This window comes from Tursiops truncatus, chromosome 10, assembly GCF_011762595.2.
Source record: "Tursiops truncatus isolate mTurTru1 chromosome 10, mTurTru1.mat.Y, whole genome shotgun sequence".
Lineage (NCBI taxonomy): Eukaryota > Metazoa > Chordata > Mammalia > Artiodactyla > Delphinidae > Tursiops > Tursiops truncatus.
This window is the reverse complement of record NC_047043.1, coordinates 22,567,492-22,589,405: the sequence shown is the minus strand read 5'-3', so window position 1 is coordinate 22,589,405 and position 21,914 is coordinate 22,567,492. Positions and strand designations below refer to the sequence as shown.

At 49.1% G+C, this 21,914-nt stretch overlaps 1 protein-coding gene and 1 long non-coding RNA gene across 3 annotated transcripts; both read right to left on the bottom strand.

Annotated features, from left to right (window-relative positions):
• Window positions 1-13,323: 13,323 nt before the first annotated feature.
• Window positions 13,324-16,502, bottom strand: LOC141279715 (uncharacterized). The gene is made up of 2 exons (XR_012334391.1): window positions 15,433-16,502; window positions 13,324-14,054 (listed from the first exon to the last, which is right to left on the bottom strand). It is a non-coding gene; the product is annotated as an uncharacterized lncRNA (long non-coding RNA).
• An 895-nt stretch (window positions 16,503-17,397) lies between these two features.
• LOC117313795 (BOLA class I histocompatibility antigen, alpha chain BL3-7-like) lies at window positions 17,398-20,918 on the bottom strand. 2 transcript variants are annotated; one of them, XM_033863916.2, is made up of 8 exons: window positions 20,726-20,907; window positions 20,135-20,404; window positions 19,658-19,933; window positions 18,761-19,036; window positions 18,532-18,642; window positions 18,065-18,097; window positions 17,874-17,921; window positions 17,398-17,710 (listed from the first exon to the last, which is right to left on the bottom strand). In XM_033863916.2, the coding sequence occupies exons 1-8, from the start codon at window positions 20,787-20,789 to the stop codon at window positions 17,706-17,708; spliced, it is 1,083 nt and encodes a 360-aa protein (XP_033719807.1). In that variant the 5' UTR covers window positions 20,790-20,907; the 3' UTR covers window positions 17,398-17,705. The 2 variants fall into 2 exon arrangements, with proteins under 2 accessions (XP_033719807.1, XP_033719809.1); XM_033863918.2 differs by lacking the exons at window positions 17,398-17,710; window positions 17,874-17,921; window positions 18,065-18,097 and adding an exon at window positions 18,104-18,340 and having other exon boundaries at window positions 20,726-20,918.
• Window positions 20,919-21,914: the final 996 nt, after the last annotated feature.

The following is a 21,914-nucleotide window of genomic DNA, read 5'->3' as shown; positions in this document are numbered from 1 at the left end:
TCAAATCCCACTAGCCTTCAAAGTCTGTTTCTCTAGGAATTTCTCCTCCCATTGCTGGAACCCCAGGTCGGGAAGCCTGAGGTGGGGCTCAGAACCTTCAGTCGAGTGGGTGGACTTCTGTGGTATAAGTGTTCTCCAGTCTGTGAGGCACCCACCCAGCGCTTATGGGATTTGATTTTGCTGTGATTGTGCCCCTCCTACCATCTTATTGTGGCTTCTCCTTTGTCTTTGGATGTGGGATATCTTTTTTGGTGAGTTCCAGTGTCTTCCTGTCAGTGATTGTCCAGCAGCTAGTTGTGATTCTGGTATTCTCAAAGAGGGAGTGAGAGCATGTCCTTCTACTCCTCCCACTTGGTTCAGGCTCTGTATGACTTCTAATCTTCCAAATGTGTTAAGTGGGGACTTCCCTGGTAGAGGAGTGGTTAAGAATCCGCCTGCCAATGCAGGGGACACCGGTTCGATCCCTGGTCTGGAAAGATCCCACATGCCGAGGAGCAAGTAAGCCTGTGTGCCACAACTACTGAGCCTGCGCTCTAGAGCCCGTGAGCCAGAACTACTGAAGCTTGTGTGCCTAGAGCCCGTGCTCTGCAACAAGAGAAGCCACCACAATGAGAAGCCCGTGCACCACAATGATGTGGTGCAACCTCCGCTTGCTGCAACTAGAGAAAGCCCGTGCACAGCAAGGAAGACCAAACACAGCCAGAAATAACATAAATAAATTTATTTAAAAAAATTTTGTTGAGGTGTGTATTATGGCCCAGAATGTGGTGTATCTTTGTGAATGTTTAATGTGAGCTTGAGAAGACTGTGTATTCTGCTGTTGTTGGCTGAAGTAGTCTATAGATATTGATTATATCCAGTTGATTGATAGTGTTTTGAGTTCAATTATGTCCTTGCTGATTTTCTGCCTGCTTGCTCTGTCCATTTCTGAGAGAGGGTTGTTGAAGTCTCCAACTAAAAGAGTGGATTCATCTATTTCTCTTATCAATTCTATCAGTTTTTGCCTCACATAGTTTGACCCTCTGTTGTTAGGTGCATTCACATTAAAGATTGTTATGTCTTTTTGGAGAATTGACTCTTTTATCAGTATGTGACGCCTTTCTTGCTATTTCTGATAACCTTCCATGTGTTGAAGTCTGCTGTGTCTGAAATTAATATAGCTACTCTTGCTTTCATTAGACTAGTGTTAGCATGGTATATTTTTCTCTATCTAGAAGCTCTGTGCCATGAGTTGGGTTCTCCCCATCATGCTGCCAGATCAGTGTTACTCCACAAGGTAGAAGCCCAGGGCCCAGGTTCTTAGGGTGACCTCACGGTCAGAGATAGAGTGATGGGTTGCTTGTGTCTTTGGGAGAATCTGAGAGGATGAATCAGAAAATTCAAACATTTTGCAACCCTCATGGGACACTCCAGCAGCACTCATGTGACCATCCTGGGAACAGACAGGACAGTTGAGTTGGGGGGAGAAAGACACCAGCCTGGACATGGGGTCTGGGATAATCTCCTGTTCCTTGGATAGCTGTAAGTTCAGGTTGAGACAACTCAGAGTAAGAGGCTCCAGGTTTCTGGGTTGGAGAACACCACTTCTGGTCCTGACCTGTGTGGGGGCCGAGTAACTCAGAAAAGCTGGAGTCAGACCTCCAGACAGATTGAGGGTGAGGCAGAGAGCAAGGCCTGAGAGAGAGAAAGTCACCCAGAGTATAGTGCCCATTGCTGCCGCCGGGGTCAAAGGGAACCACTAATCAGTTACTTCGGGGATTGTCTTCCCCTCCATACCTGGAAAGACTGGATGCGTTAGTTGTCCTGAGAGAAGGGCAGGACCTCAGAGTAACTCTCTTGGCACAGAATCTGGAATCCCCAGAGGACTCTTCCTGTGGTTCTACTATCAGACATAATTTCTTTTCTTGGCTTCTTTTTTCTGACATTTTTTCTATTTATCTGTCTATTAAGTATCTTATTAACATTAATCGTTGACTTAAGAAACATTCTAAAGAGGAACAGTTTCAACACTGTCTTGCTAAATTCTGACCCTGTTCTTTAGTAATTACTCACATTTCATCTCATAATTACTTCTAACCAAAAGCACTGCAACATCCTCTATCTACAACCTTAACCTATAAAATCTGTTCCCTTCAGTCCTGTAAGTGAAACATGGACTGCACTGTCATTGAATATAATAGTTAAAACCTTTGGCCACTCACCATATAGAAAAAATCTGTTTGCACGTTGCTTTGTCCCTTCTATAGTGAGGATCGGAACATACAACGTCAGCATTCGACTTGTACTTGCTTGTATTGATAGATACAGTTATAGGAATCTTCTGTTGTTTGGTCATATTTTTTTGATAAAACATTCTTATACAACTGAGCTATCAGAGCAAGTATACCCACACCTCTTGAACCCAGCAATTTAAATAAGGGACGTTCTTCTTAGGCAACTAGCATCTGCTCCCATGTCTTGAGAATGCTAAACGACATGAGTCTTGATGAGACCACCTCTCATGACAGAAGCCAAAAGCATGCTTTCCTAACCTTTAATGTTGCTGAGGCAAAGGCAGGCATCCTATTCTCTGGCAATCTGGTGCACTTATGCCAGATTTTTCTTTAGGAGTTACTTACATGAAGAACTACGGTCTGTTTTATCCACTAATTTCCTGAGACCATTCCCTCCTCAACTCTTCATTCTCATCTCTATGTCCAGGAGAACTATACCCATCAGCTGGGTCTATGAATCCACCACGATAGCTGCTGCCAAACCCAGCTCTGGCTCGACCCCTGTGTGTGTTCATTACTTCTTCCTCCTCTGCTCCCCACCAGATCACACCCGCTCTCCAGTAGCTTGTCCTCATGTGTGGTATGTTCTGTTTAGGTTCCGCCAACCCCAACCATCCTCTCAACCCCTGCGACCCCCCCAACTGCTCCTCGCTCTCACTGCAGCGCCGACACTGACTCCCAGCTCTCTTGGGGCAGAATTTGCAAGCAGGTAGGCACACATATCCCTCCCTCTTTACACTCTACAAGCCCCAGTAACGTTTAATAAGTTTCCCTTTCTCTAAAACTGGCCAAATTTGTTTTCTGCTGCTTATACTTAAGACTACTAATTTAATATTAAGCTAAGTATCTATTTCTACCACCTCAAAACACAGCTGACATAAGACTGAACTTCAGGTCCAAGTGACCTCCAAAACTCATATACACCTGAACCTCACATGGCTTCCACTCCCCCCTTATTCATGCAAAAATTATCAGAGCATAGCAGAAAGAAATAAACCAATTCCCACTCCAGATAGCTCAAGTCTCATAATGTATCAATGGTAAGCAGGTATGAGTTGCAAAACATTTACTGTTTCCTCAGCTGCTTAGAAGGATGGCAGGAGAAATTATGTGACAGAAAAGGTGCTCTAGAAATGGATATGGTTGTTGTAATCAATTCCTATTCGTGGCAGGGGCTGCAGTCCTATGATATAGTCACTCGTTCTCATACCTTTATCTCAGTGGCAGGTGAAGAACCAAATCAAAGGCAACTGAAGAGAAAAATTAATAATTAACACGCATTTTAATAAGTACTTTAAAGACATTTCACCCATTCCCTTGTAGAGAAAGCAGATCAAGCGTTACTACTCCCATTTTAGAGACAAAGCGGTGAGGACAAAAGAGTCCTGACTACCGTAGGGCTCCAGTCATCTAAGCGCATTCAGAAACCCAGCAGGACCACCCAGCTGAGGCAGCGAGTTGGGAATGAGGTAAAGGAGCAGAGGATCAATGCAAACACCCAGGGCTGTGCCCAGGAGGTCTCCTCTCAGGGTCTCAGCGTAAGTCTGGATCTCATGCAGTCAAGCCACAGGAAAGGGGAAATTCTCCCAGTGAAGGAAGATGAGAATTCATAGGGAAACTCTTGAGTTCTGGCATTGGTAAAGGTTACCTTCCCACCATCATAATCCAGAGCAGCTCCAGTCAGCCTTGGACAGTAGGACAGGATCTGGCAAGGCTCAGGGCCGGTGCGTATATAGACCCCAGCTGAAGACAGCTGCAGAGTCCAGAACCCCTCCTCGGGGGTGAAGCTGAGAAACCCTCTTCTCACCACTGACTCTCCTGCCGCCCTCAGCAGGTAGAATTCTGGCCACATTCCATTGTCCTGCGACCATTCCCCTCCGACTGCTCCTTCTCACCTCTATATCCAGGAGAACTAGACCCATCAGGGATGCCTAGAAATCCACCAAGATAGCTACTGCCAAACACACCTCTGCTTCCACCCCCGTATTTCACTGCTTCTTCTTCCTCCCCTGCTCCCCACCAGATCCTGTCCACTGTCACTTCCTGATACACTTTGCCCTGCGTGAAGCCCTTACTGCCCAGCACACCAGGCTCCGGATCAAATCGCTGACCATGCTGCTATGTGTTCATCCACAAGCCAGTGAATATCATGCTCTTCCCATTTGGAAACACTGAGAGGTAGCCTTTGGCTGTCTGGGAATTCAGGATGATCCTCACTGTGGGGACAAGGAGACGAATGTGTGGCATCACAAGAGACAGCAATTGAGATTTATCCCATAGGTTCTGGGGCCTTTATGACAATGGGGGTGGACTCCTCAGGGGAGCAGGCCAGAAACTGCTTGTGACCTTGTGCTCATACTATTAGCAACCACATCTGGAAAATGAAGAGAACACAGAAAATTCAAGGGCACATGCAGTGTGATGAGACTTGAGAGGGCAAAACGGTAAGGACTGAGATCACTGCAGCTGCACAAATCTGGGGAAAGGTTTGTGGGTTTGAAATCTGAATTCTCAAGATAAAGAATTTGGATACATTAGTCACACGAAGACCTTCCTCTTTAAAACGAAAGAGCTGACCCATAAGTAATGGAGCTTCATAGGAAAGCTGCAATTAGCAAACTTCAGCCACTATCCCCTCCAGATGCTCACTTGTTTTATATTCCAGATCCCTCATCAATTTTCCTGGAATAAAAGTACCAAAGGACAGTAAGCAATTCTGACACCACATCTTCTAGGTTAAATTCTCTTACTGTTGGCTAATATAATTTTAGAAGGTGACAAAGCACCGTGAAAACTCAAGTGAAATAGAGAAATCAATTCAGGAGACACCCAGAGCTGTCCAGTCTAAAGTGGTTCATGTAAGTATCCCGGCCAACATCTGCTGAACCCACCTGGTGCTTCATTAAAGAGTACCTTCGGGCATATTCCTGTTTTTAAACTAAGCCCTAAACTTCTAGTCCTAGACAATACTATTTCTCTCCACTCTCAAAGATACCTCTTTTAGATTCATTCTCCCAGTACTCCTTAAATTAAAAAAAAAATTTTTTTTTTTCGGTACGTGGGCCTCTTACTGTTGTGGCCTCTCCCATTGCAGAGCACAGGCTCCAGACGCGCAGGCTCAGCGGCCATGGCTCACGGGCGCAGCCGCTCTGCGGCATGTGGGATCCTCCCGGATCAGGGCACAAACCCGTGTCACCTGCATCGGCAGGCAGACTCTCAACCACTGCGCCACCAGGGAAGGCCCTAAATATACATCTTTTAAAGCTTTAAAGTTAAAATTAAGGAAGTGCTGGGCAGAGATGTATAAGCTAAATATGAAATGAAAGAAATCTGAGGTCTTGATCTTATTTTCGAACAGGATTGTATTCAAAGCAAAAAATTATTAAGTGAGACTACAGAGGGTGTTTTATGTTACTAAGAAAATTATAATCCACAATTAAGATATAACTCTCCTTAAAGGTCATACAGAAAAAATGTATTAAAATATAACAAGCAAAAACTATAGGAATACAAGTAAAATGGGCAAAAACTCATTGCTAATAGGAATCTTTGAGTGATTTCTTCTAGTCCATAACATATCAAGAAGTCAAAAAATAAGTGTCAATACAAAATACCTAAATAACAAAACTACTAAGAAAACTTCATGGAGATATAGCAAATCCTATTCCAAGAACACAGAGAATGTACCTTCTTTTCAAATGTTTGGAACTGTTCAAAAGTTTACAACGTACAATACAGAAAGCCTCAATAAGTGCAGAATGGTAGAAATGGCAACAAACTTGTCTGGTCACAAGATTTAGAAACTATGAAACATAAAACTATTAGAAAAAACCCTGCACACCACTGACAGGAAAACAAAACAAAAAAAAGAGGCAGGGGAGTCCTTGAAGAGGATCTTATCCTGGAGGAGAATGTTGGACAGAGTTCTCACCTCCGTGTCCTGGACCTGGCTGTCTAGTGCTCATTCCCTTCACCCGCTGCCTATAGGACGGTCCCTGCCTCGTGCTGGTTGGCAGCCAAACCATCAGGAGTTATGGTGTCTTGATCTTTGGAGTCGATGCTACTCAGCAAGCCCCTGCCTGGGCCCTCCCTGCTTTGTCTACCACAGAGCCTCCAGAGCACAGACGACACACCATCCCAGCCCTGACGGAGAGGGCACCCTGAGATCTTAGGCCCTGGGCTTGTACCCTCAGAGGTCACCCTAACCTGGCAGTGTGGTGAGGAGGACCAGACCCAGGCCGTGGAGCCTGTAGAGACCAGGCCTTCAGAGGACAGAACGTTCCAGAAGTGGGCGGCCCTGGTATTGCCTTCTGGAGACGAGCAGAGACACACGTGCCACGTGCAGCACCAGGGGCTGCCTGAACCCCTCTTCCTGAGGTCCGGTGTGGAGGGATCTGAGGGGGAACCTTCTCAGGGAAGTAGGAGCCCTTCTGGGAACGTTCAGCAGGGTCAGGGCTCAGGTGTGAGGTCAGGGCCCCTCCCTCTCCTTTCCTCTTCAAAGCCGTCTTCCCAGCCCAACATCCCCGTCAAGGGAGCATTTGCTGGCCAGGTTCTCCTTGCAGCTGCTGTCAGTGGGGTTGTGTTTGCAGGAGTTTAAATGGGTCGAACTTTGCCTGCGAGAACTGTGCTCTAGACCAACAAGAGCTCAGCTTAGGAAGGGATTCTGGGATTCATGGTTCTGACCCAAGGGTCTCTCGCCTCAGGGCTTGAACTGCAGCTCCTGTCCTCGTGACTTCTGCAGCCAACGTGCAGACATCCTGTTGCGCAGCAAAGCCTGGAGGGACCCTGGCTGGTGGGAGGCCAGCTGAGGAAGTGCAGGTGAGCTGGGAGTCTGGGGACCTGCTGGATCCCCCGAGCCCCTGTTCCAGGTCCGGCCAGTGTACGTGGCTGCCTTTGGACTCCTGGACCTTGATCTAAGTTCAGCTCCCCTTCTCCTCTGTGAGGGTTCCAGGAGCAGGGCCACATGAGGCCCAGAAAGTACCACATTGCCTGGGGAATGGGTCTCTTTCTAGTGGGACAAAAATTCTCAGGTTGGTCTCCAGCAGGATCCTAAATGTTTTTACAAAGATGAAGTAGTATTAAGCCCAGTTCTACAATGAACTGGCATATCTGAAGGGAGAGTGTAACCTGCCTGTGTGTCTGTCTGTGTGTGTTCACATGCAGATAGAAATGTGTGTGGATGTCTGTGTATATGTGTGTGGGTGAGTGTACACAACCATGTGTGGGCCTTTGTATGTGTATGTGTGTGGATGTCTGTGTATATGTGTGTGGGTGAGTGTACACAAGCATGTGTGGGCCTCTGCATGTGTATGTGTGTTTTTGTGGTGTGCGGGTGGGCATTGCTCTGATGCGTCCTCATCCTGGCCCCCACCCTGGCCTTCTCCAGGTGCCCCTCCCACCTCAGGGGATATAAGAGACAGGACAGCTCTCCATCTGCACATGAGTAAGAAGAGGCTGAGGTGATGAGTGTTGGGGAGAAGTGGTCCTCATCCTCTCGGAAGAAAGAAACAGGAGCTGCATGCGTGGACTCTCTTCCTTCCCAGGATTTTGCCTTAATAAATGTGTCAGATACAATTTTAAGGGACTTACATGAAGCAAATCATTTAAATCTCATCAGAGTCCTCTGAGATAGGGACAGCTATCAACCCCATTTTACAGACAAGGAAACTGAGGCCTCAGAGAGCTTGGCTGGCTCTCAGTTGGCTGAGCCATGACTCTAAGGAAGCGGTCTGACCGCTGTGCCCAGGTCTGTACTCACTCTGCTGTGTTGACTCCCATACACTGTTCACCAGCCTCACTAAGGGTCACCTCCTCTGGGGGCTCTGACAGCTTCCCTGTCCGCTCTGGGCTCTGAGACTGGCTGGGAGTCTATTGCGTTTCTCACACTCCCTATAGGTGTGTCCATGGGGTCTGTAGTGACAGGAGAGTTGGGTCTCCATTGGCTGCTGGACTGTGTTTGCCGGAGGTGGGGGAAAGTGAGGGTCACATCTGGGCTGGAGGGCCTCAGTGGTGTTTGCATCTGGGTGTGAGCTGGGCTTTCCAGATGCTGAAGGGTGACGACCAGCAGGGCCCATGCAGAGTTTACTCATCACTGTGTTATTCCACAGCCTGAAACCACGGCCCCTCGTGGGCCTGAGAGTCACAGGGGTGCTCACGCATCTCCTTCCCATCCCTGCTGCCCCGACTGCTCTTCTGCCAGCTGACTTATTGGGAACATCTGCTGTCCAAGGTGACACATGAGGAGGGGTCTGGCCACAGCCCTGCTCACCAGCACTTCCTCCCACCCTGCCTGCTGCTCCCTTCTGGGGCCTCCTGGATGAACTGAGAGGACAGCAACTAGGATAGACAGAGAAACTGACATTACGCTGCTAAAGAGAAAGCAGAATGTCTGTCACCAAGGGAAGGAAAGCGTTGCCTTAGGGAAGAAGACTGAGTAGTTTCTTGTGGGCTGTTACACTGGCAGCCTCAGACTTCTGCATGTTGACAGGAGCCTGACCTTAATTTCTTGCCATGTAGGACCTGCCAACGCAGCTGCTTCCTTCCTCAGAGTTTGCAAGCAGTGAAGACAGTAGAAAGTCAGCCAGCAAGATGGGGTCTTGCTCTTCTGTGATCTAATCTCAGGAGTGACATCCCCGTTGTCATATTCTATTGGTCAGAAGCAAGTCACAGATCCCACTCACACTCAGGGGCAGAGAGCCACAAGGTGTGAACCCCAGGAGGCAGGGATCCTTGGGTAGCATCTCAGAGTCTGTCTGCACTGCGACATTCCAGGTCAGAGAAGCAGGAGCACGAGGTAGTGAGGACTCTGCCCTGGCCGTGTTCACACACGGATTGTACAGTCACTGAACAGTCATTGTCACTGTGGGTCCGCCTCAGGCAGGATGATCTGCAGAACTGACTTGTGTTCATCACGGCACCGACCTGGATACAAGAATCAATGTTTTCATGGGAAAGGTTTCTCTCCAGGTCTGTGGGAATCTGAGAGGGTCCCCTCTGAATATTTTCCCCCTTACTTTTCAAACCTCCTACACCTCTAGGAAAGTGCTGTCACTAAAGTCACCCACATTTTCTTCCCTGTGTCATCCTGCCAGCAAACCCTGGGCTCCCACTATTCCTCACATCTTACTTTCATACAGGATCCCAGAGTCACTCCTTGTGATTCTAGTTTCTTGGTTTCCTCCCCTTCATCCAGATTATTTCTTAGCGATTTTCTCTCATGTTGATTACTCAGTTTCATTAAGAAATTGTGTTCTCTAACTAACCCTTTCCACTAATTTTTGGACCAAATGGGCCAAGGTCGTCTCTCCATTCCTCAGCTCACGTCCCACACAGGGACAGGATAAGAGTGGGGCTCCTGGGAAGTCATGGACTGGCACAGACCCTCATCGGGGTGAGACATTTAGGTCACCAAGGCATAGACCTTAGCTTTCTTCATGTCCCCGGCAGGGAGCACCACACCCGGCACACAGTATGCTCTCAATCAGCTCCCTCCCTCCTGGAAGCTGTTTCCCCAACAACTAATTATAGACTATGTTGCATTTGCCAGGTCATTTCACTCCATCGTGAGTTCCTTGATGTGTCACTCACTGAGGCCCAGCACAGGGCCTGACATCTAGTAATCGCCTAGTAAATGATTACTAAATGAGTGTGGGGTTTTCTTTGGTCATTCAACATTTATTTCAACTTACTAATACATGCATAAAGTTAAAAAAATTCATATGACATAGAAGACATACAGTGAAATGTAAATTTCCTCCTCCATCCCATCCAAAACCCTTCCAAATTCCCTCCCTGGACACAGTAACTGTTACCAGTTTCGACAGTGTTATAGAGAGCGATTTCATTTTATCAGGTGGTATTTATCACATATTCTATCTGCAATTTTGTTATCAATTAGCAATATATTGTAAGATTATTCTATTTTTAAACTACAAATCTGGCTCAGCTTAAGATATTGATAATAACAATTCTCCACTGCTGATTTAAAAAAATTTAAGTATAGGGCTTCCCTGGTGGCGCAGTGGTTGAGAGTCCGCCTGCCGATGCAGGGGATACGGGTTCGTGCCCCGGTCATGGAAGATCCCACATGCCGCGGAGCGGCTGGGCCCATGAGCCATGGCCGCTGGGCCTGCGTGTCCGGAGCCTGTGCTCCGCAATGGGAGAGGCCACAACAGTGAGAGGCCCGCGTACCGTAAAAAAAAAAAAAAAAAAAAAAAGAAGTATCGCAAAAATCATCTCTCTTCCATTGTAATAGAGTTCTTTTTCTGGACAAAGTCACCTAGAATAAAAACACATTCGAGACTTTCCTCATGGCGCAGTGGTTTAGAATCTGCCTGCCAATGCAGGGGACACGGGTTCGATCCCTGGTCGGCGAAGATCCCACATGCCGCGGAGCAAATAAGCCCGTGCACCACAACTACTGAAGCCTGTGCGCCTAGAGCCCGTTCTCGCAACAAGAGAAGACACCGCAATGAGAAGCCCCTGCAATGCAGCTAAGCGGAACTAGAGAAAGCCCAGCAACGAAGACTCAATGCAGCCTAAATTAATTAATTAATTAATTAATTAAAGTAAAAAAAATACCATTCAATCTCCACTACTTGTACCCTTTTGATTAAGTTCTGGCCAATATGATGAAGCAGATGTGAACTTTAAAATTTTGCTCTTAAAGGGAAGAAACCTTTTTTCCTTCCCTGCTTTCCCTTTTGCTCATGGACCATGAACATGGTCTTAGGTACCTTGGGTCATGCCAACAATGGTAACATCCCAGGGACAGCAGAGAAGGAAGGTCAAGGAGACCTGGACGCCTGGACATCCTCGTGGTTCAGAGCCACCCTAGCAGCCCTGGAACTGCCTGCCTCACTGGCATGGGAGCCACATACAAGCTTCCATCCTGTGAGACCACTGTTATTTGGGTTCTGCTGCACATACTGAATACATATCGGGAGAAAAGGACTTCCCAGGAGTGTGGGGCTGTGGTGGTCTGTTCTAAGATGAGCAGAGATATATTTACAGTGTCACCATTTCGGCTCCTGGGACATTATTGTAAATGGAGAAAGGAAGAGCTGGGCCATGGCTGGGGGCGCAGCACAGGGAGACTGTTACCCTCCTCATCTTTCTAGCCATGGGGTCTGATAGGGGAGCGTTTGGGTCACCAGGTGTTAGAGATTTGGGAGCCTTCGTTTCTTCACTTCCCTTCTTGTCCTTTTCACAGACAGTTCTCTTGACATTCCAGCCAGGATGAGAATCCCTGCCTGTGGTCTTTTCCTCCTCCTCCTCCTGTCTGATGGCAGTGACTGTAGAGGCTGACATCTAGAGGAGAAACTCCTCAGGTAGGGAGAGAATGCAGCATCAGTTGTCATTGGGTTCCATCGGGAATCTCTGCTTCCCCAGCCAGGCCTGGACAGCCAGCCCTGAGACAGCGGACCCCGGGTCCCTCATATTTTTTCCCTGGTGATCCCCAAATATACATTCATCACTTCCCCTATTCCATTTGTTACCAATGAGTCACTAGGTCCAGCTTATGTTCCAAAAGTATTAGACAGGGGCATAGATACCAGAGAAGGGAACATCGGGGACCAACTTAGAGTCTGCCGACCACAGGATGACTTTGGGACCATCCGACTACATGGCCTGTCACACGGCTGAGGGTAGCAATGCAGAGACCAGAATAAATAAGGAGTTCAAGTCAAAGGTTTTGGGGCTCACTTCACAGGAATCCAGATCAAAATTATATTCCCCAAAAACTGGCCCGATCTTACAGGTAATTGGGGATTTTTTAAAGAGAGAACTTTGTAGGTAGAAACATAAACGTAGGAAATGAAAAGCCAGGTAGCAGCGCTGAGAGTTAGCGCTGTCTCACTGTCATTGACAACGATCCTTCCTGTTTCCGCAAGAACCACAGTGGTGAGTTAACTGGTACGTGATGTGACCACCACCCCTGCATCCTTTAAGTCTGTGAGGATGACGTTAACTTCCTTCATTGTCCCAAGACATGATATTGTCTTTAATGTTCTGTCGTGGCTGAGCTTGGGAGGCTTTTTCAGGGGATTCCACTAAGCCTTTCTTAGTAAAAGCTTTTACTTCACAGATTAAAAAAAACAATATGAGGGGCTTCCCTGGTGGCGCAGTGGTTGAGAGTCCGCCTGCCGATGCAGGGGACATGGGTTCGTGCCCCAGTCCGGGAGGATCCCACGTGCCGCGGAGCGGCTGGGCCCGTGAGCCGTGGCTGCTGGGCCTGCGCGTCTGGAGCCTGTGCTCCGCAACGAGAGAGGCAACATCGGTGAGAGCCCTGCGTACCGCAAAACAAACAAACAAACAAACAAAAATACAACAATATGAGCTCTCTGGGTGACATTTCCAATTACAGCTCATAAGCTTGAGAAAACCAAAGGTAAGATTTTTCCAGATTTGGATGATGCCCTAAGGATAAAAACAACTTTTCCCTCTGGGTTATTACCCACGTTTATATTTTGGCCTAAACAGTTATTCTCTTGGTACTGTACCTATGGAAGCCTTTTATACTTTATTATTTGTTTTCACTGGAAGAGGCAGCCTTAAAACAAGTTCTGTCGCGGTACTGGGAATGGAGTCTCCATGACCTATTTTTTCACTCCTGCTATTTATCTGGCACCATGGTAGGTGCGAGAATACAAGTCCACCCAAAGCAATGATTCTTTATCACTTGTGTGAGCCAGTGCTGCTTTGTGAAATGTTTGCTCTCAGCTCAATACAGACATTGAAAGTGAGTGTAAGCAAGTAAACTTCTACCTTTATCTTGTCCCAGACTGGTAATTGCCAAGAAAAAGATGAGCATGTATGTATATCATGTCATTAGATCTAAGACAGTTGGATCATTAGTTCCTCATGCACCAGAGATTGAGTAACTTGGTGTCTAAACTAGTACTGATACTTTTTAAAGACTTTTGTGGGGATCACATGTAAACTGATAAGTGATATGGATACTTTCCCCAGAAAGATGTGCATGTACAAAGAAATATGAAACAGTATAAAATGTCAGTGTTTATGTATGGATCCCATGAAGACTTATAGATCTTGTTTTTTGAAGCTTAGAAAGAGACAAAGGTAGGGAGAGGACATTTTGAGTAATCATTTCATTATTGAAAAATGCACTCTGCTTATCTGAGTATAAACTGGAGTAGACAGAAGCTAGACCCCATAACAGAACATCACAGAAGAAGTTGAAAGATGTCATTTATTACTTATTCATCCATCCAACCTGACTGCTTACAATGTACCAGGTCAAGTTCTCGTCTAGATCACTGCTGCAAAAATTGAAATTTGTCATTCTTTTTCCCTTCCTCACCTTCAACCTCCACCCCTAGAATCTGTACCCTCTTCCCAAGTTAGGGGAATTTCAAACTTGAAGATCTTGGTAGGAGGTAGAGACCACCTCCTTCCACAGGAGAGAAAAACCTGCTTCCGAACATTCTGGCAGGTTGAAACAGCCTGAGGCTCCACCAGGCAGGTGACCCCATGCTGGACTCTGACTCAGGACGTGGTGACACAGAGAGGCGGGAACTGTGCTGAACGCTTTGGCACATGTGGCAGAGGCGGCAGTAGTGTCATCCAGTTGTCAGGAGCAGCAGAGACAGCAGGACGAGCCGCAGGGCGCGCTGTCCAGCATCAGGGCTGACAGTGCTGTGAAAAGTGGCATCTGTGCCCACCTGCAGGGGCAGCGGTTCCTCTGTGGGACCCGACCTGGGTGGGATTGTGGATTCTGTTCCTGGCTGTGTAGTCTCAGGGCTGTTCTGTGGCTTTTTCCTGAAATAAAACAAAACTACAATCTCTCTTCCCCGCGCACCATCCCCCCCCCCCCGTTCCATTTAGAACAATTTGAAACCCTTTTTTGCCCATAAAGAATTGCATGAGAATACCATGTAGCGAAACTCTGAGAGAGCAGGGATTCAGAGACTCTTCCCCGCTGCTTTATTGAGATATGATTGATCTACAATATTAAGTAAGTTTATGGTATACAACTTGTTGACTTGATACACTTTATATTGCAAAATAATTACCACTGTAGCATTAGCTTCCAACTGTATCATGCCACGTTATCACCTTTTTCGTGTGTGTGGAGAAAATTTAGGTCTACCCTCTTAGAACTCAAAAGCTTTTCTTTATGCTGAGTGGATAACTGCTTCTTAAATTTTCCACCTGGCTATACTGCATGGTAGAGAAAACACGTATCTCCCAGAAAATGTCCTGCGTTTTTCTTCCCAGGGAAGAAAGATTTCAGTGTGGATTTAAAACCCCGCCCCACCCTGATTACTCTCTGATCCCTGACCTCAGTGGATCCCAATCTGCCTGAGCCTCTGGACTGCTTGTAGGGATTCTGACAAAGTACTCAGCCTCTTCCCCGACCCGCCATCTCTGAATGTGGGCATGAGGTCCAGGAATCTCTTATGAACAAGCCCTACAGGTGAGGCTGATGCACAGCCACGTGGGAATCCTGGTCTACATCGTTGCTACTCAATGTGTGATCTGAAGACCAGCAACATCAGCACCAAACTTGTTTAAAATGCAGATTCTCACGCTCCCTTCCACCTGAGGTGTGCAGGTGGTGCACAGGAAGATCGGGACCCCCTGGTCTCTTTGCCGTCTAGACTCGGTGTTCAGAACCGTGCGGTCTGCTTGGGTGTGTGGGCTGATCAGATCGCATAGCGCTGGGGGGTCCAGGGTTCAGTCCTTGTCCTTCCTCTTCTGTAGCCAATTCTCCCCTGGTGACCTCATCTGTTTGCAAAGCTTTAAACCTCATTTATAGGATGTCACTTCCTCCAACTATTTCCCCAGCCAGGTCATCTCACCTGAACCCCAGACTCAGTTTGTACTTTCCTAAAGTGAATGCCAGTGCTGCCGCCTCCTCAAATATGCTGCTTCCAGAGTCTCCCAATTTCTGCGGAAGGTGCCCGACATGTCTACTTGCAAATCTCAAAATTTGGGGTCTTCCTTCATTCTGCTTTCTTATAACCCAAATTTCATCCATTAGGAATTGCTGTAAAACGCCACTTTCAGAATATATCCAGAATCCAATCAGTTACTATTACTTTCCCTGCTCACACCCCAGACAATCACCAGTATCTCCAGCCTGGACACTGCACCATTTCCTACAGTTTCCTCTATGGAATCTCTTGCCCTTCACCTCCTGATTCTGCCCAGCAATCAGATGTTTCTAGAGAGTAGTCACACCAGGTCAATCTTCTGTTCAAACCATCTTGTAGGGGCTTCCCTGGTGGCGCAGTGGTTGAGAGTCTGCCTGCCGATGCAGGGGACACGGGTTCGTGCCCCGGTCCGGGAAGATCCCACGTGCCGCGGAGTGGCTGGGCCCGTGAGCCATGGCCGCGGAGCCTGCGCATCCGGAGCCTGTGCTCCACAACGGGAGAGGCCACAACAGTGAGAAAGGCCTGCGTACCGCAAAAAAAAAACAACCAAAAAAAACATCTTGTAGACTCCGCACCTTACTCAGACAAAATCAAAACCCTTCTAATATTGTCTAGGTCTATATGATCTGTCCGGACACTGCATCTCATCTCAGTTCCTCTCTCCTCCAGCCACGATGGCCTCCTCACTCTTCCTTGAACACGCAGACACTCTCCTGCCCTAGTGCACTGGCACTGGAGGCTCCCCTGCTTGGAGAGAACTTGCCCCAGACATCCTCGTGGACATACCTTCATGTCCTTCACATCTCTACTCAAAGGTCACCTTCTCAATCAGGCCCACACTGACCACCCTAGTAAAAGACATCATCCCTGTCCCCACACACCTACACGCTGGGTCACCTTCCTCAAAGCACTTACCAACTTCCAATGTAAACACTGCCCTCACTTACTAGTCTCATAGTGCACTCTGCCCTTTCCCCTAGAGCATATACTCCACATGGCTGACAAGTTTTGTCTGTTGTTAGTTCCCTGAGGTTTCCTAGATGCAAAAATAGTGTGTCATGTATCTGGCACACAAAAATATCAATTGAATGATCAGTGTAGAGCACCTCCCTATTCTAGAGACAGTGTCTTTATTAACGTGACCTCAGGCCACATGCTGTCTTGTGGCAGCTACAGCACAACATCCATTTGCAACGACATCAATGCCGCCTGTACTTTTCTCAGAAGGGCTGATCTCCCCTCCCTCCCACACCAATCAGTCTGCACACCACACACCATGCTCCTTCTCGCTTCAGAAAAGAATATCCTGCACTTATGCGTCCTATATTCCAACATACCCTGACTCTGTTAGACTCTGCTTTCTAAATCCATCAGTTTGGATTGGAGTCAGCACTAGGCTTAGAAGATCTAAGGGCAGAAGAGGGGCCAGGCTGCAGAGAAGAGAGAAATCCAGCAAGAATTAAGTCAAGATGAGAGACTATTGGGTCCCTTCTGTTTGCTAATTCCAGAATCTGGGTCCTTTTAAAACATGAGGAAAAGTTGGAAAGAAGAATCCAGCAGACATCTCTAGAAGGAGGGCAAGAGCTGGATGAGGCTGAAAATTGCTCTCTTGATACTACTGAGAATCCTGTGTGCAGGGCCCCCTTGGACTTGTGGGGACAAGACAGGCAAAATGACTCCGGCTGCTGTCAGAGATGGGGACACCCAGAGAAGAATGAGACCAAACTCTGCACATGAAAAACAACAGTCATTATTCCAACGACAACAACAACTAAATAAGCAAAATATAAACACGCACGATAAAGACAGGGTCCGAGGATGGGAGCAAGGCCCGAGCCAAGGCTACCTGGTTACAGGAAGCCCTTGCTGCCCACAGTCCTGGAGACAGTACGAGGCCCAGCTGATTTCTGAGCCTCTGAGATCACAGGTCCTGGTGGGGCAAGGTTCTACTGAAGTGACGAGGACAAAGGAACAGAGCAGATGACCTGGCAGAGCAGTGACCCCATCAAAGCCCACGATGCAGTGAGCACGGAGTGGGCACAGGCCGCGTCCACACTCAACTCCTCACCGCCTCCTCCTGTCCCACCTGCATCAGACAGAGCACAGCAAGCACACAGATTCTGGAAGGTTCTCAGCGCTTCCATTTATTTTCTCTCTCAAACTTTAAGAATCCTTTCTTTTATTATCCCATCAATGCCTCATAGCAGGAATTAGAAAAAACAAAATTCATATACAGATTTTATTTCCAACAGGCAAGATAAGACATTATTACTCAGTGCACCACGAAGTTAAGACAGGGATGGAGGTGGCCCAGCCCTGCCTCTGCTGGAACAGGCAAGTGGATCAGGGAAGAGAACACAGGTCAGGGTGGGGAGGGGTCGTGGTGGGCAGGGGAGGGCCAGTCTCCCCATCTCCTCACATTATGCTACGAGAAACACAGACACATTCAGATGCAGCTGCAGAAAGAGGAGTCACGGGATCTGAAGCCACAGAAGTGGGACCGTGCATCACTCAGTCCCACGAGGCTGCTGTCTCACACTGTGAAAGAAAATAATCATGAACAAATTCAGGTCAGTCATATAAGTGCTGACCTTCCCAACAGCCCCCCACATGCTCAAATGTCCCATTCAAGGATCCCCACCACCCGGGGCATCTCCTCCACCCCAACATCTCTCCCAATCTAGGCCCTACAGGGTCTCACCTTTAGGATCCGTGAGAGACACATCAGAGCCCTGAGCACTGTCACTGTCTGGGGGAGAACAAAACCAGGATGTGGTCAGAACCCACAGGAGAGAAACTAGAGAAGGAACTTTAGGAGGTTGAGCCCCCCGCCATGGCCTCTTGTCTGCACCCTCACAAGGGTCTCAGGCATCACAGCCCCTGCACACTTACTTGCAGCCTGAGTGTAGCTCCCCCCTTTTTCACCTGTAAGAAGAAAACATCACGTGAGAGGCCAGGGAGAAGACTGAGTTGTGAGATCCTAGAGGAACCCCCTAGTCCTGGACCACAGAGAACTTTCCAGAACTGTTGACCAAAACCCATGATAGGATCAGGAACATGAAGAAAGGAGATGTGCGGGGACTGGATCAACTTCTTCCCTCCTGGGGGTCCGTCCTCAGCAGGAACCTTCCCTCTCTGACCTTCAAGTGCTGGTAACCTGGTCCCCAACTGGAATTATGAAGGTGAAAAAACCTGTCTTTCATTTCCACACGTGCTTTACAAAAGGATAACTGCCAGTCTGCAGACTGACAAGCAATGTCTCTGAATGGTGCTGCCCAATACACACGCAGGCAAGCTTCCACCTGGGCTTGAACCCCCCTGTGACACAAGAAAACTCAGATCCCTCCCCCCTTCCCTACCTGAGTGCTTCTTCCTCCAGATCACAGCTCCAGCCACCATGGCTCCAGTGACCACCAAGAGAACCAGGCCAACAATGAGGCCTATGATGGCGATGGTGGGCTGAGGAGGTTCTGTGGAGGAAAGGGAAGGGGCCCTGACCTCAGGCACGAATCCTGACCTTGCTGAACGTGTCCAGAAGGGCTCCTGCTTTATCTGAGAGGAAGCTCCACCCTACACGTCCCTCCTTACCCCATCTCAGGGTGAGGGGCTCCTGAAGCCCCTCATGCTGCACGTGGCACGTGTATCTCTGCTCCTCTCCAGAAGGCACCACCAGGGCCGCCCACTTCTGGAAGGTTCCGTCCCCTGAAGGCCTGGTCTCCACAAGCTCCATGTCCTGGGTCTGATCCTCCCCATCACGCTGCCAGGTCAGTGAGATCTCCTCAGGGTAGAAGCCCAGGGCCCAGCACCTCAGGGTGACCTCACGGTCAGATTTGGGGTGGTGGGTCACGTGTGTCTTTGGAGGGTCTGAGGAGGAAGAATCAGAAAATTCACACTTAGTGTTACCTTCATGGGCCACTGAAGCAGCATCATGTGACCATCCTGAGAATGAACAGCACAACAGGTTTGAAAAGAAGCAGCAAAAACACCAGACACCAGCCTGGACTCCAGGGTCTGGGAAGATCTCCCAGTCCTTGGAAAGTTCTAGAATAAGGATGAAAGCCAAGGTAGGAGGCTCCATGTAAAGGGGAGAATACAGAGTAATGGTCCTGACTTTGGTGGAGGCTGAATGACTCAGAAAAGCTAGAGTCAGGCCTCCTAAGATGTTCTTAGGCTGAGAACAGGCTTGAGAGAGAAAGTCATGGTTCACAAGATGGGGGTCAGGGTCAAAGGGCGCCGCTGGTCAGTTATTTCAGGGTTGGTTTCCTGTTTCTTCCCCCAAAGAGACTGGATTCCTTCACTGTCTTTCAGAGAAGTGAGGCCACCGGCGAGTCACTGTCTTGTACAGAATACGAAAACCTGGGCGGATTCCTCCCTCTCCCGACAAGAAGTTGGGGCGGGGTTCCCACAGGGACCCCATTTCCTCCCCTTGTGGGAAGCCAGCTCCAGCCCGAGGGGACACCAGGGAGGCCCCGCGGCCCCTCGTACCTGCGCGCTGCAGCGTGTCCTTCCCGTTCTCCAGGTATTTGAGGAGCCCCTCCACACACAAGACCTCCACGTAGTTCCTGTAGCGCTCCGCAACACCGGCCGCCTCACACTTGCGCTTGGTGATCTGAGCCGCCGCGTCGGCCGCGGTCCAGGAGCTCAGGTCCTCGTTCAGGGCGATGTAATCGGCGCCGTCGTAGGCGTACTGGCTGTACCCGCGGAGGAGGCGACCGTCCGGCCCCACGTCGCAGCCGTACATCCGCTGGACGGTGTGAGACCCTGACCCCGCCCCGACCAGCCGCAGCGATTAAACCCAAACCGAAAATGAAACCGGGTAAAGTCCCGCCGTTTCCTCCCGAGTCGCGGGGCCGGGCGGGTCCCGCAATGTTGGGGTGACCCTCGGACCCGGAGACTCGGGGCGACGCCGGCCCGTCCCTGGGGATGGGGGTCGTGACCTGGACCCGGGCCCGCGTCGCTCACCGGCCTTGCTCTGGTTGTAGTATTCGAGCGCGGTGTTCAGGTTCCCTCGGAAAATCTGTGCGGCGTGCTTGCAGTTCCGCGTCTCCCGATCCCAGTACGCCGGCCCCTCCTGCTCCATCCACGGCGCCCGCGGCTCCATCCTCGGATTCGGGGCGTCGCTGTCGAACCGCACGAACTGCGTGTCGTCCACGTAGCCGACGGCGATGAAGCGGGGCTCCCCGCGGCCGGGCCGGGACACCGCGGTGTAGAAATACCTCAGGGAGTGGGAGCCTGGGGGCGGGGAGGGGTGAGATCCGGTCCGACCCTCCTCCCGCCGCGGGTCCCCGGGTCCGAGGTGACGGGGCCGGCAGGGGGGAGGGGGCGAGGGGCTCGTGAGACGGAAAAGGTGTGGAGGTCGGAGAAGGGCCGGCACCTCGCGGGGAGAGAAGAGGGGGCGGGAAGCAAGGGAGGGACTGGCGGGGACCGGGGTGAGGGGGCGGGTCTGGACCGGGGGCGGCGGCGTGGCTCCTTCCCTGGGAGTCCTGACCCCCGACCCCCGGGGTCTCCTCGCTCCTCCCCGCAGAGGCCGTTCCCTCCCGACCCCGCACTCACCCGCCCATGTCTCGGTCAGAGCCAAAGCCCCCGTGAGGAGCAGAAGGAGGGTTCGCGACGCCATGACCCACAACCTCGGCGTCTGAGGAGAAACTGCGTGCGGCGAGTCGGTGGAGACTTTATAACCGGGAACCGCGGGGACGCTGATTGGCTTCTAGAAACCGGACACGCAATGGGAGTGAGAAGTGGGGTCGCGTCACGAGTGTCCAGGCAGGAGGGCCCGACACAGGTTGTGAGAGAGAAAGTGAAACTCCGGGAGACTGGGAATCCCCACCACGGAGCGTCCCCGCCCCAGAGACCGCCTGACACCCTGAGAGCCTGAGAGCCTGCCCCTCCCGGGACCTGGGACTCTGCCTGATCCCTCCCCTCCTGCACCGAGAGCTCTTTGTCACAGTGTCTCCCTGAGTCCTGGCCCAGGGACTGTGTAGTCAGCGATTTTCACAGCATTGTGGTCAGAATATTTATACAGTCTTACAAACTAGTGACGACCCCCCAGATAATTTTATGTGGATACTTCTATCGGTACTTTCCAAAGTAGAAATAATAGAGTTTAAAACTTTTAAATTAATTTATTTAGAATAATATTAATAACCCATGATTTAATATGAAAAATAACTACTTCCCAAAATAAACACGGTAGTGGGAAAAGTGGAGCTTTTCAGATTTTTATATTTTTGCAAGTCTCTCTGTTTCTTGTCTGTCTCATTAGAAGACCCCTGGATGTTCATGTTTGCTTCTTCAATGAATCCGTTCTTTTGATTGAAGTCTATGAAAATAAACAGGCCCACACAGATGTAGGAGTAGTATTTTCAAAAACCTTTTCAGACAGTCATGGATGTTAGTCTTTGATACAAAACGAAAACTACACAAGTGGTAGCTTCTCAAAGGTTATTTGCAAAGTGGACCTGACAATATTATTAACTATTTCCTATTCTGTTACGTTAAACTCCTTAACCCTATTTTGCACATTGAATGTCTCTTGGACTAAGGTAAGATTTTAAAAAACTAATACGTTGCTTCACTAAGTTATATAGATCTTCCAGTGTCATTCATTCTTTCAAGTAAACATTGTATTCCATGAAGAAGAGGGTAGTTCAGGTCACACAAGTTATTTTCCTTGGGACATAGTACTTTGGAATGTAGCAGAAGGGCTTGATGGGTACTTCCCATGTCATCTTAGAAGGTACTT

What these genes read in the sequence shown, in the direction of transcription:
- LOC117313795 (XM_033863916.2), bottom strand. Translation starts at nt 20,789, where the DNA reads ATGGCGTCGCGAACCCTCCTTCTGCTCCTCACGGGGGCTTTGGCTCTG. An exon ending in CTGGAGGAAGAAGCACTCAG is followed by an intron (nt 18,098 to 18,531) that starts GTAGGGAAGGGG and finishes TTCTTCTTACAG; the next exon opens with GTGAAAAAGGGGGGAGCTAC. An exon ending in GAGCTACACTCAGGCTGCAA is followed by an intron (nt 17,922 to 18,064) that starts GTAAGTGTGCAG and finishes GTTCTCCCCCAG; the next exon opens with ACAGTGACAGTGCTCAGGGC.